Genomic DNA, 15,151 nt, shown 5'->3' with positions numbered 1-15,151 from the left:
CAATTAAGGACCTGCTGCAAAATGTTAAAGCCACAACTGAACACTACTCCATAAAATGCAAACCAAAATTCAAAACTTAATATAGACCTTAAAAAAACTCCTTCAGACCGATAATGAAATGCATTTTTCAATTGAGAAAACAATTACTGTTCCGACTATAATTTTTATACATAAGTATACTTATACCAACATAATGCAAATTATACATGTACAAAGAAGAAGAATCAAATCTCTATGACCATTATAGGTTAGTGGCAGCAGTGGGCATCATACTGAATAGCCGTGGGTGAATATACCAAAATCAGTGTAAGCCAAATATTTGGATCATAAAGCCTGTACTCACCATGTCTGTACCATGACAGCACGCAGTGGATTTTGATCAAGCTGTCCAGATAAAGCAACATTGACAGCGTTTGAGATACACTGCCAAGGGTTCTTACAATGATCACATTTTATTCGCTTGGTTTAAATTTCTGGTTTCCAAAATTCAGCCACTTTTTTTATTATTTTGCTGGGTGGCCCTCTGACCCCAGCAGCCAGTAGATACTGGGTTTTTTCCCTCCCTATTTGCTTTTTCAGTTGGAGACCTTGTCAGTATGTGACCTGCAACAATATAAAAAGCAACCCCTCCCCCGGGATTTAGTTTCTAACTGGTTCTTGCTCGGAGAATATTAATATGGTGATTATAATATTCAAAGGGGGTCATAGGGGAACCAAATATGGGAGCACTGATGTGCAAAGACACTGTGTTGGTACTGATCTCTAATAGTTGTATGGAAATGTGCTGCAGGGGATGATCAGACACAAGGATTGTTTAGTTTTCACCCACTGCTGTGCCACTGCTCTCTAACCATCTCTTTTAACATGTCCATAGTCTGACACTTTTCTGTAGTATTCACAGGCTGCACTTGTGAACCCCTCAAATTAAGCTGGCAGTTGTTGGATTAAATGTACTATTTATTGCAATTGCCTAAACACACCATGTAAATGTGAGTAAAATATAAAGGTACAAAAATCTTATGCTGGATAGATTTTAGCACATGGTGCTAGCAACCTGTGTTTTTGCTTTTTGCCTACATTACTGTATTCAGTGTGATGTTTGTCAGTGGGAACATGAGTGATCTGGTTATTCTCTGGAATATTTCTGCCAGGTCTGGACAACTTTAGTAACAGAGCTTTCTGCTGATGAGAGCAGTTTATCTCTAAGATGATCTGATGCTTCAGGCTATAAAATATTTTCATGATTCATCAGTCTGTTAAAAAAAAAAAAATCTGCAGCACAGGAATTTATTTATCTGATTAGTTGCAAATGTTAATCTACTTCACTCATATTTCATGTGTTATGGAAATTTGCTTGGTTTAACGCACAAATCCATGCCAAACACAAAGAATTTCCCCCGTGCTTAAAAGCACAGTTGTATTAACCTATTTTGTGTGAGGACCGGATGTACCTCTGTAGAGTCAGGACACAGGACATGTTTTCATCGTGGAGTCGGTGTAAAAAAAAAAAGGGCAGCACAGACCCCCAGCTCCTTCATTTATTAAGGTCATAGGATGACGCCCAGTGGGAGACGGCTTTACAACCTCAGCCAGTCAGCCCAGCAAGTACAGGTACACATCAAAAGGGGAATATACCAACATGGCCGAACAGCCATGTGGTTGTACATCCCCCATCATCGTCAGCATAGACCCTACTCAATACTGCTCAGAGTGACCAGTACCTAATAAGATCATTCTACTTGTTCTTACAGGTTTGAGACTATCTGAGGAGACATTGCTAATGCGGTTATCTATATACGGTACGAGTATACGGACAAGGCAGATTATCAATGTCTTCTTATGAAAGCAGATATGTATCCAAAATGGATAGCGCAGTCCGCAATATAATACACATCTCGTTATACGGACTTCACTTCACTAATGTGTACAGAAGTTTGAGGGCAAGGAGCCCAGCGCAGTGCACTTAGTACTCACAAACCGGCAAACGCCTCGACACACTGTGAACATGTCTCCAAGCCCATGAGAAGGTTTTCATACTGACTGTGTTACCGCTGGTCCCGATTCAACTCAAGTACCCTCTGCTAGAGCGTTCCTCGGTTACATCCGACACAGGGAGACAGATGACAAACACACACATCCACATAATTCCATATAATAAAATTTCCACAACACATGCTGTTTTAAAGAAGTCTGAAATGAACCTGAAGTACAAGTTATTGGAATGGTTACTAATGCCACTTTTAAATTATATAACGCTTAAGAGGGCCATCTTTATCAGGCGGTATATCTTTGGGTCATGTGGGCCTCCCCACCCCACCTCCTTTCCGGCCAGAGAGTCCCAGGTTTCTAAGACCTCTGATGCTCTGGCTCACTGATGTCACTGGCTCCCAGGATCTGAGATGGACGCTCTGCCTGGAGTCCCACCAAGCTCCTGGTAACCAGTTATGTAATTGAGCTGGACAGGACGCCAGAGAAGTCTGCAGAGTCAATAGCTATGGACCTCCAAACTTTGTGTGGCCTTCAAATTGGCACAACAACAGTGCGTAGAGCTTGAGTCTGCTGAATTCTAGCTTCACCTTTGGTGTTATGGGTCTTATCATTTCAGTCTGACACTGGTTAGTCAATTGTCAATCTGCACTTACCTCCTGTCAGCATTCCCATTGTTAGCTCATGAGCACTGTAACACAACTCCTTGTGACTCCTTGTGCTGCTTCTTCCTCTCCCAGTTTGGAAGCTACTTTCCACATATATCTCTCCTACTTTTGGAGATCTAATGCGAACGGGAATTTTCGTTACTTTGAAGACATCGATATCGTGAGTTTATCGGCTCATTTATGTGTCCCATAAATAAACACAGATTAGTTACTATAGAGGATCCCTTTGATTCGTTTTTCATTTACAATCTGTGCACAGTCTTTTTCTATGATGAAGTCATGTTTGTAACGGTTTCGGACATTTGAGGGATCCATACTAGAATTACTTCTACCAACGATAGTTGAGTTTGAATCATGTGCAATGCATATGTTTTTCGTATGTTTTAAGAGTAAGTATTTTGTTAATAAATTATATGTTTTATATATAAAAGTATAGTTGCATGATCGACTTTGTAGTGGGATCTCCTTTAGTGGGGAAATACTGCATTAAAGGGTTATTAAACCTTCACGTTTTTTTTATATCTATTGGTAGCAGGCAGTAGATATATGCAAAAACTTAAACAACAAAAAAAACCTTTTGAAACAGGTTTAAACTTACCTGTGTCTTCGCCGTGCGTTCCCGTCCCAACATCTGAAGAGTCTCGGGCGGCCGCAAAGTATCGCATGCGCAGTTCTGTAGAAATACAGATTTATTTTCAGTTTTTGGTCATAGATACCCTTTAAATGTATCATATATAGCCTTTGTGCAATCAACTTTAGATTAACCAAATCTACATAATGAAGACCTACCTTTAACTATTCAATCAATCTGTATCCAATCAGGCAGGTCATTAGAATACATATTTACTGGTAGATCTGAAGCCAGCACGTCAGTGTAGCAACCAGGCAATTAGCTTTTTTAGAAGGCTTAGTTATGGCTGCCCCTGAATTTCTCTCACAGCAGGTTTACTTGAAATACTTTAGACTATCCTCTTTTCACCACAGTAAATCTTTAGCCTCAGCATGATAATCCGATAATCTGGACTGAGCATTCCGTTGGCAGCCATCAGTGGGGCAGTATGCTTTTACTGTAAGCAAAGAAATGTATATTGATGTATTCAATTTGGATGTCCGATTTATAATTCCTTGCATGTTCTCGGGACAAGTTAGCAGTGTGTTGAAAGCAAATAAAGACAATTTTAGGATGCGAAAATCTGATATTTTTTTTAACCAGTTGACATCCGGGGTGTTAAACCCCTTAATGTCACCTGTGGACCCCAAAAGAAGCTGATTAAGCAGAGGGGGGGGAGGCAGATGGGCGGACGCAAACGAGCCCATATAGGCGATCGGCGGGCTATGGAGCCGCTGATCGCCTATATGTGAAACACCCGGTAACGGGTGTGTGCAATGGTCGGGTCTTTTCTGCCCGTGCGTGCCCGCGAGCAGAAAAAAAATTGGCAACCCGCCAATGCTGAAGTGCCGTCCGTCCGTTTTTTTACAACGGGCGGGCGGCAAGAGGTTAATGGTCAATTTGTCCAAAGCATGTAAAACATAGTATCAATCTAGAAAATAATACATGAATGTATACAATTTGTAGATATAATCAAAGCTTGGCATATATAGTTTAGGAAATCTAAATACAAAGTTTCTTTGTTAGGATAAAAAAAAAATAGTATGATGTCCTACGTTTGAAATATGAAATGACTCCAGTATGTCCATAGTCTGCATGATTATGGTACCTTTCTTAGGACACCAACATCAGATGTACAGTATGTGGAACTCCAGCCCAGCCTCCCTGACCCTCACCCCCCTCGCACCCTTTTTGGTTTTAAGAAGTATCTCATACCTTATTTCATGGGGTTTTGTTCGGGTCCTGAACGCTGCAGAGAGTAGCACATAGTAATGTAATGCATTCCTGGGGGTCACTGGTCACGGCCAGCGTCCTTCAACCTGGAATTCTAAAGAGATAGAGTAGTGGAAAGAAGACTGGGGAGGGGGCTGTGCTGGATATAGGAAAAAGGATATAGAGCTGCTTTTTTAACTTGATCTGAGCTAATTTTTTTTCATGTTCGGTATTAAACTGGAGTTGGCCTTTCCCCAATATGCACACTTACAGCAATAAAAACTACACAGAGGTTCTAACCCTTCCCCAATACAAACCATAACCACAAGAAAAATGATTGGAGATTAACTTTAGCAAGTTAAACTCCAGAACCATTTTTGTATTTCAGTGGTGGGGCTTTTGTCTTGAGTAGCAAAAAATATGTTATCAAGTGTTACTGGTGGTAAAACATTTAGTTTTATTCTATGATTTCTTCCACTTCCCTTGACATAAAAAAATTATGTTTCTGGTGCAAAGCATGGTAAAGTTATTTACGAATTAAGCTTTTTTTTCTAAATACTTTGTGACAATTTTCTACACCAGAAGTATTTTCATGTGCCTCCAGTTCAGTTTACAATTTTACCCATATCAGCTCCTCTATCTATACAGTCTTCTAGTAGTTGGAAGTCTCTCTTATTGCTCTTGTTTCTGACCTGAATGTTTAGAACTTGGTTTTCTTTCCACTGGGTGGTGCTGTTGTACTTTGAGGTTGGCGTTGGAGATGCAGAATGTGTCTCCATTGTATATACAGGTTTGCACTCTTTTTGTGATGTTTACACATAGCACACAGGATGTTTACACCGCGAGCAGATGTAACTCATACATCTTGTATACTTTTTGAGTGGAGGGAAACAATTCTGCCACTAGAGTATAGTTTGGGTTTGCTTTTTCCTTGTTCTGTATAAAAGCGATAATGCTATAATGTCTCCTCCTTATTTGCCTATTTAGCCATTTTAAAATGCATCTCTATTGTTTAGATCTTTATGTTAAGTATCAAAAAAGAATTATACATTTGTATTTTGTATTGCGTAATATTTGTTCCATATTTGTCGTATGAATATGGAATATTGCATGTATAATTTTAACCACTTGCATTTGCTGCACTCTAGCTTTTCTTAGTTTATTTACTGCTGTGCTGTGAATAGTCTAAATACAAGAAGGATACATAACTTAGACATACACCTTGAATGATTGAGTGATGGAGGCACACACCATTCCTGTCTCCAGCAGTTTGTATTCTATGCATACCTTATTTCTCTTTTCTTCCCCAGTCTTCTGGCAGTGGCCATGTTTACGCAGGGCAGATTACTAGCTCTCCTTTTACTTTAATCATTTCTGGCACATGTGACTAGACCTGTGACTAGGACATGTGACCATGCACATCATCTCAGGGGAGGAATTGCCTTTCCCTGAGATCTCATGAGATTACAGATGAGATCTCCCAGCAATGCTCTGCTGATGACAAGGCAATCCCAGTGTGCATTGCTTTGGCACCATATGGAGTCAGTTATTTTCTCTGTTTTTGTGTTTACATTGTGTTGAATACTGTTTATAAACACTGCATACTTTAATATTTTGTGTAAATTGCATTCCCATGAGTACTATTTTATAATGCCACTAGAGGGCAACTTAGTCATATGATTGGTGTACTGAAGACTACAAACTAGCTCACTGCTCAAAAATGTGTATATTGGAGGGGTAGATTTTGAAATCTGTTTTCATTCGGAATATATGCAATTACAGCTTTATTCAAGTTGAAATTTGCATTGTGTTAAAATGTACTTGGCATGTGTTGGTATTAAGGGCCATAGTGGTGTTTTACTTTACATTAGCAATTGTGCAGCTAATTACATCATTAAGTGTACCAGTGATTCTGGTAAGCTACAGAACCAGCACTAGGATAATATTAGTCATCTCCTATACCGACGCTTAGTTGATTTCCAGAATGCTCTGGAAGCACTATTTACCAGGGACCAGAGGTGTCTTGGCTGTTCTTTGGCCAAGCCTGTCCTGCTTCCATTTTCTTCTCTCTTGGTCTAAAGTGTATTGGGCAGTTCCAGGGGCCAGTTAGGAGGTGAAAGGAGTAGGAAGGACCGAGCCACATCTTGAAGACTGATTTTGTAGTCTATAAATGAGTATCCAATGGTAGGTACTAGGTTAAACACCATGCTTCTTTTAAAGGCAGTGACTGACCATCTAGTAAAAGTACTGAGGCTGACAGCACCGTCCAAATTTCTATCCAGCCTTTCTTTTTAAAGCCGTTCTTGGCTTACAAACACATTTTCGAGCCATCTGATTGTTCAGGGTGTGTGCGCACAGATGTCTGTTGCTTCGTTATTGTCTCCCCTTCTTTTAGAAGCAGGAAGTCAACTGCATACAGTGCAGGTGTTTTTTCCCTGATTTGTCGACAAAAATTTTTTTTTCATTTTACAGTACAGTTCTGTTTTCGTAGTCAATGGGGAAACCAATGGAAATCACATTTATTCCATCTCTTTTGATTTAGTACAATGACCAGTGATAGAAAACTATGAAGAAGAGATTAAAACTATTGCTAGTGCCTGAAATGGAAAGTATCATGTAAATTGTCAATTCAGCCAACCAAATTTTATAGCAGGGGTAGCCAACCTCGCCACTCTAACTGTCCTAAAACTACAAATTTCACCATACCTCTGCATGTAATGCTGGTGGCATTTAGTCGTGGGACTTGTAGTTTCCCAAAAGCTGAAGTGCGCAGGTTGCCTACCCCTAGTTTATAGTGTTCCCATTGGGTTAATTTACCCTGTCTTGCTTTCTTGGTGATGATACAGAATATGAAGTGGGGACCCGGAAGCGGCGCACCGGAAGTGACGTCAGGTCGAGGGCGCACGCGTCTGCGGGGTCTTTGGGGGGGTCCGCTGGCGCTATGTTGTCCTTGAAGCGCGCTTTGCCGGCCCCCTTATCGGTCCTTTCTGGGGATTCTGAGGAAGAGGAGGAAATTTCTGCTGCGGCCGCGCAGCATGACCAGGGGGACTCCTCTCAGGCGGAGTCTGGTGGTGAGGACGAGTCGTGGACCGCCCTTATGGTCCAGGAGCGTGAATTGGTCACGGCTTTGGTTCGCGCTGTGCGGGAAACGTTAAAAATTGGGGAGGCTCTGAGCTCTTCGGCGCTCCCGCCGGTTCCTTTTGGGACGCACAGGAGTAGGCGTTCCACTAAGGTTTTCCCTTGCGTTCCCTTTTTTGATGATTTTTGTCTACAAGGAGTGGAAGCGCCCGAGCAAGTCGTTTACCGTTCCAAAACGCTTCTCGGTTCGCTATCCTTTTGAAGAGTCCTTCCTGTCTAAGTGGTCTACTCCCCCCGCGGTGGATCCGCCGGTTTCTCGCCTGAACAAGGCCACGGTTATCCCGGTGGAGGATTCGCCTTCCTTTCGGGATCCCTCGGATAGGAACGCGGCGGTGGCGCGTACTATGTACTCGGTTTCCGTCCTGTGTCCTTCAATGAACGGAGAGAAAAGGATTTTACGGTGAGTACCAAAATCCTATTTTTTCTTCTATTATTGCTAGCTTCTCATGGAGCCATATTTGGTACACAGTTACATTGCGTCATCCAGCCAAACGGGCTCCGTGAAACTGGATGAGCTTTAGCTGGCACCATTTTGTCTCCTGTCAATGTGGCTTTAGCTCTTGTGGACCAGTTGGTTACTGGCCTGTAGGTAATGTTAGCCAATGGTGGATCATGTGTCCAATGCCAATATACTGGTCACATGGCCTTTGGCGATGGTGTGGGGGTCATGTCTGGTTTTAAGCAGTCCCACCAATTAACCGACTGTGCTTAGAAGTCGAGTAACTTTAGCAGTGACCACTTAACCAGTGCTTTGGCATTGTTTTCTACTATAATGCATCATCGGGAGCAGAATTAATTAGATTTAAGCACAGAGGTCAATTTGGTTTGGTAATGTTCTTAACCACAACAATAATGTGGTTTTGTTTTATATTAGTAAGAGTTTTGTCAGCTATAAGGTGAGATCATTGGGTGCTTAAACTTTGACAGGTGAAGTGTTCACGCTTTATAATTATAACATGATTTATCATTCACATACAAGTGCAAAGAAAACTAAATACACCACATACAGTTACCATTTATTTTAAGTATCTATTGCGCCTAATGAATGGTAGGAAATATTCTGTGTGGTTTATAGTGCTGATGGCACACATGGGTGGGTGAACAAAATATATAATAAAAGGATTCTTATGATTTTAGAATTCTCATTTATATTACTAACTATTCTTAATCTCTATGCTTCTGGATCATAAAGAGAAAACAATCTGTGTTGCATGTCCCTCTCCATTACTCTTAAGGCCAGCAGCAAGATTCTGTGTAAGTGGCCCATACTGCATCTCAAGTATTCGGACATATGTCCGTATGAATTTAGATGTGTTCTATGTACGCATGCGTCCCTCCGTACAAATATTTACATTTCCCTCTGAATGGGTCTATTACTAGGTGGTGATACAGGTGCATAATGGTGTATAGATGCCTTGTTGCACTCCTTACCGGATGTCCCATGTAATGTGAGGGAGCTCGTAGTGACTGCAGATGGTGCCGCCAGTAGTAATAACCATATGAAGAGATCACCAGCACACCAAATTCCTTTCAGGATCACCAAGTGTTCATTTATTGAGAAATCTTGTCACAAAAACAAGTGCTTTCAATGCTAAGCCTGATAAGGGGACCCTGCGCGCCCCCAATAGCATTTGTTTTTATGACCAGTATTTCTAAATAAATTAACACTTGGTGATCCTAAAAGGATTTTGTTGTGCTGGTGACATCTTCATACAGGTGCATAATGGCCCCGACCTTCAGTCAATCTGAATGACAAGGCCAAGGTTACCCTGTACCACCATGGCGTGAATGACTCATTCAGGGGGAGATGTAAACATTACACTATGTGTAGGTGGCAGCTCAGGCACAGAAAGACTGAGGTAATGCTGCACCTGCACTGCCTCTGCTGTTTACACATTCCCTGGCCCTAGGCAGCAGCGCATTTGACCATGTCCATTCATGCTGTATGCATGTAAAGATTCGCACAAAACTTTCCATGTGTACAATGTAAAGTACAGTCCAAATCCAACCATGGACGCAAATTTATCTTGTTTTGATTTACCCAGCTTAAGACTATGGACCAAAAATTGGGCCATGTGAATGGTCCCATAGAATACAATACTGCTCTTTTCACACCTGTATACATTACAGATTTCAATGCAAGGTATTGTATCATCGTGTGCTTGAGCCATAAGACTGTTCCCTGGCTAGGATCCCTGTCTGTTCAGGGGCACTTTATAGGATTTGGTATAAATAACATATTTAAAATTATTAGTATTAATTTTTAATATGAATATCATTTGCCTTATTTTAACATTAAATATGGGCCCTTGTGTAATAGCACAGGTTTCAAAGGCAGTATGTCCTGTTATGCACATTTGTCATTCAGCAAATCAATATTGTACGTGCCTGATCTCTCACATAGGCTCCAGCTTCTGTAGAAATATACAGAACGCCTCAGGTTAAATATGGCTGACATAATCACCTGCACTGGCACTTTAACAAAGTAGCTCTTTGTTTCCCTAGTCTTTCAGAGAACAGCTGCTGCAATAAATGCACATCCTTTTAATTAACATCTCCTATTTATAAAGCATATTTGTTTTCTGAAGCTGTCCCAGACTTCCAGAAAATTTTCTCCTCTTAGAGGTTACAAGATTGGGCATGAAATGTCTTGTATGCAGAGCAATTTGTCTGCAGTTTCTCAAGCCATCCACATTCTGTAATCAGATAAGCCTTTCTGCTTTGCTCTTCTCTTCCTGTCATTCCATTGTAGTATTGTACTATGGATAGCTGACAGCAGCATATTGGCGTATGTACACACCAGCATGTAGCTGCCCGGTGTATGTCGTCACATTAATCTTAATGCTAGTCAGATGGCCTATTTAATGAAGGGTATAAATCTTACAGTAAACACTAGATGGTGATGCCAGTTCTCCGATATTTGTAGGCCAGCATATCCCCAAACATATTTGCAGCCCCTGGAAGTGACCGGCTTTACACGTGTATGCAGACTCCTTGTCTGCTTACAGGGACCCGCTGCTACTGATGTAAGACTAAGGGGTACTAAGAGCATGGCAACAGCGCTAGAAGTGTCCCACATCCTGAAATGGGCAGAAAGTCAATATGTTACCAAGCACCGAACATTCTTTCCGGTTACAGTCGCAAGGGGGGTAAGTGTGCCCTGGGCCTTCCACTATCAGGAATCATTTTCACAAGTCGGTAAGATGACCGCTTGGTCATCAGTTCATACATTCACCATGTTTTATGGTGGATGTGGCAGCATCAGCTAATGCCAGTTTTGGGCATACAGATTGCAGACGGCAGTTTAACTAGCCTGTATTTTTTTTTTTTTCTTTAAGAAGTTTAGTCTGGTATGCCGTTCTATTTTTTGGCCACCCATTGTGCCACTGCTTTGGGATATCCCAGTTGGTGGTTATCTAAAGCAGATCTGTGTCCTCCAAAAAACTAAAGAGAAAATAGGATTTTTTGTACTCTCGCCTAATTATTTATTTATATTCATTGGAGGACATAGCACCCTCCCCTTTGGCCTGCTGCTGTCTGTATGTGTAAATACTTTTGTTTTCGCATAGCTATGCTATGTAACTTAGTTGTCCACTGCTGTGGAGGGAGTTTAGTCAGCCAGAAGTGGCTCTCTTAAGTGTTACAATAGATGAAAAATGCAAATTCAATTCCCCCCTATAAAACTAAAATTGTTTGTATTTGGTACAAACCATAATAAATGTATTTATAAGTGCATTTTTTGCATTTATGAGTATTGCAGAGGATGTTAGTACAAGATAAGAGTTTTTTTTAAAATATTTGCTGGTTTTCTGGAACTGCCAATATATGCCTCATATATGCCATTATATATGCATTATATAGTCAAAGGACAACATCTATGATTTGGACTGAACAAAAAAAAAAACTACACTGTTTACAGGCTTTTTTCTCCCAGGAGCCACTGATGGTGCTCCTTCAACACAGAGTGGGACCTGGCTGTTAAATTGATAAACATTTACTGGGCCACATATTATATACTCAAGTCAGCCAGGTCAGATTACTGCAAGTCTGTTTGATGCAGCGGGGGCAAGGACAAGCCTAGTCAAGAAGGGAAGGATTTGTGGAATGAAAACTGTGCATGGGGAACCTAAGGAATGAAGATCCCGGCTGTCTGCACACATGCAGGAAAATTGTGCATGTGCTGTCTGTGGTCTTGCATGGTCTTTCCACAAAGCCTGGACATTAGACAAAGAGAGCCAGTAGGGTCACTTGCTGCAATTTTGTAACAAAATCTCAGGCATTCAAGTAGATTAGGTAGAAAAAAAGCACATGTCATAGCATATTTTATAGTACTAGTTACCATGGCATCTTAAATATCCTTATTGAATGAACATGTACCTGTAGTGGGTTGCGACACAGCAGCTGTGCGCAGCGTAACAAAGATCATGGTGTAGTTGAGATAAGATAACTAAGCATGTCCTATAAAAACCAGTATGAAGACCAGCCGCACCTCTGTTTATATAATGTTCACCGTTCTCACCCATTGTGTGTGCTCAGCATGTTTGCACTTTCTTCAGCTGAAGTCAGACAACTCCGATGGTGTTTGTTGTGCAGTTTGACCTCTGAGGTATGCCACTTTCTTGTCCAGAGATGGTAGCACCATTGTTAAATATTAACAAGTGTTGTGTTCCTCACATTGAGAAATAGTTTGTTTGTTAACTACACAATGCACATTGGCTCACCTGCCCATCCTTGTCTTTTGTCAGCTGATGCTTCCTCATAGTGTGATCTTCCAGTACTCAAACATTATTTTTAAAATAAGAAACCTGTCCATGCCAAAGCATAGAGACCCCAGAGCCAGCTCGCCACCTCTGCTTGAAGAGGATATACAAAATATATACAAACAAAAATGCATTCAAAACCTCCCCCAACAAAGAAATGTAGAAAATACAACCTTTCTCCAAATATATACAAATTTTTCAGGACAAAGATGTTCCACCTGGCTCACTTGAATATCCTGGCATTCACAGTGGGTTTGATATATAATCTCAAACTTGGTTATTAAGATGTTTTAACAACTGATGTGTTGTGCAATAGAAAATGTAAAATATGCTCTTGTGGGTAGATACGGTTTAGAAGCTGCTGCGCTATGGACTTTAGGGTCAAACTAATAAGATACTAAGTGTGCAGCGCTAAAGGGTGATTTAAGTGAAAAAAATTTACTTAAAATCAAGTGTAATCGATATGTCAAGGATAATTCAAAGGTATTAAAGTGAAATAATCAAATAAGCAAAAAACTGTGTATACAAAACAATATGCAATAAGCTTTGTGTGACCTCAATGTCACCACGTGAATTACTCCTTTATCAACCTTAATAGTAACAATTTCAAAAGTGCATAAATATGTGGTAACGTTATATTCACGTGGTGACATTGAGGTCACACAAAGCTTACTGCATATTGTTTTGTATACACAGTTTTTTGCTTATTTCACTTTAATACCTTTTGAATTATCCTTGAAGTGTTGTGCAGCCCAGTTTTATTATTTATTTTTCATACACCACGTGGTAGCTGGGCTTGACCAGTAGATGCAAACTACCGTCTACTGTGGGTGCATACAAAGTTAAACTCCTTACCAGTTCTGGGCTGATCTCAGAGCACACATACACATGTATGGCAAATTCCAAGCAATTCTGTTTATTACTCTATCAAGCTCTAGCACCGGGAAAGTCATGTGACTTGGGATCTGGTGGTAATATTATTTTAAACTAATGTGGTCATACATGTCCATGTCTGAATATGTGCTGTCCAGTTCAGATCTGTGATCCAGATCACAAATGAAATGGAAGTGAGTTTGGTGACAGTATACATGGTAATGGTAGAATTATAAACTAGCAATATAAATATGGTTCTATTATGTAGGTTAAAACAAGGTTATTTTTAATAACCTGGTTATATTCATATCCAAATGGCTATTTCAAATCTATTTTGTTTTTTTTAGAACGAGCAGAGCTAGGCGATATACCACCGAGATCCCCTCTGCAGCCTGTTTGTGAAAACTGCCCATTTGTTCAAGTAGCGACAGTCAGGCACCGGGCACCAGAGGAACTCCGAGAGCTTTGGAAGAAAGCCATCTTACAACAGATCCTGCTTCTCAGGATGGAAAAAGAAAACCAAAAACTGCAAGGTCAGTCCTTGAAGTTACGCAGCTTACTTTTAATTTTCTCCAAAGTATTCTTTGAAGACTCCACATTGTCTTTTGGAAAAGGTCTTCATTGGCTGCCTATAGACTGTAAAGACGATTTGGATTTTTGTTTGACAAATGTCAATGAGAACCTTTTGGCAGACTTGATTTTCCCACTAGTATGGTAAACAGAAATTAAATAGTTTCTTCTAGCCAAAAGGGACAGATCCTAAACATGTTGTAAAAAACAGTTTTGCAACATGTTGATAAATCTCTGAAGAAAGCAATCCCAATGCTTACACATTCTCCTTATCACTTGGTTCCTTTCTAAAGTTTCAACTTCATTCTTCTGGATTTTTTTCCAATTGGATGTCATTATGTAATATGTTGCTATAGTGCCACTTGTTCTAAATATAACATAGCTACATTTGGCATACAGGCAGTCCCCGGGTTACATACTAGTTAGCGACTTTAGGTTTGTACTTAAGTTGAATTTGTATGCAAGTCGGAACAGGTACATTTTTTAAGTGTAACTCCAGCCAAAAAAAAATGTTTTTAGTTTTGGGTAGCTTAGGGAAGGGTCACGGTTCTTTTGCTGTCTGTTCCTGTTGTTCAGAAGAATATAATATCATTTTTTTTTTTAATTATTTAAAATGACACCGCAAACGTTTTTTTCTATTTTTAATTTTATTTTATAAACTTAATTTTTTTATTGTTTGCATTTTTTATTTTTTTTTCTTTACTTTTTTAAATTTTTTTGTCTTTTTTTAAAAAAAATTTATTTTAAACTTTTTTTTTTTTTTTGTATTTTAATGCTGAGAGCCATAGCCAGCCTGCTATTGGATATTTCAAATTGCAATAGCAGGCTAGCTATTGCATCTGCCCACTGCCTGCTGTCAATCAGCAGAGGAGGGGCCTGAAGTAGAAAGTTCTCTATCAGGTCCCCCATGCTGATTGACAGCAGACAGTGGGCGGGTGCAATAGCCAGCTTGCTATTGGCTATTGCATTTCACAATATCCAAATGCAGGTTGGGTATGGCTCCCAGCCTGCAATAAAGAGTAGGCAGGGGGGCGAGGCAGAGGAGCCGCGGCCGGACCAGGAGACCGGAGGATCGTCCGGACCGGGGAAGCCAACGGCTGAAGAGGAAGCCGACACATCAGTGGAGGTACATGGGACATCGGCGGTATGCAGCGGTCTGTGTCCCCGCTGCCTCCGCCAACACAGGCGCGAAGAGCAGTGTCGATTTGAAAGGACACAGGCCGCTGCAGCCACAGTTCTCCTAAATGTACCGGCGGCTGCCAGTACATTTAGGAGAACTGTGGACCCCCTTCGTAAGTACGGATTGTCCGTAAGTCGGATGTCCGTAATCCGGG

At 40.7% G+C, this 15,151-nt stretch overlaps 1 protein-coding gene across 2 annotated transcripts in view; it reads left to right on the top strand.

The window, feature by feature from the left end:
• Positions 1 to 15,151, top strand: part of TBC1D1 (TBC1 domain family member 1) — a 173,585-nt gene that overhangs the window by 124,850 nt on the left and 33,584 nt on the right. For both annotated transcript variants that reach the window (XM_018567235.1, XM_018567234.1), the window contains one exon: positions 13,595 to 13,780. In XM_018567235.1, the coding sequence (XP_018422737.1) occupies positions 13,595 to 13,780 (186 nt within the window). The remainder of the gene's footprint in view (positions 1 to 13,594; positions 13,781 to 15,151) is intronic.

This window comes from Nanorana parkeri, unplaced genomic scaffold (assembly GCF_000935625.1).
Source record: "Nanorana parkeri isolate BGI_ZX_2015 unplaced genomic scaffold, ASM93562v1 scaffold1024, whole genome shotgun sequence".
NCBI lineage: Eukaryota > Metazoa > Chordata > Amphibia > Anura > Dicroglossidae > Nanorana > Nanorana parkeri.
This window is presented reverse-complemented; position numbering and strand designations above follow the sequence as displayed.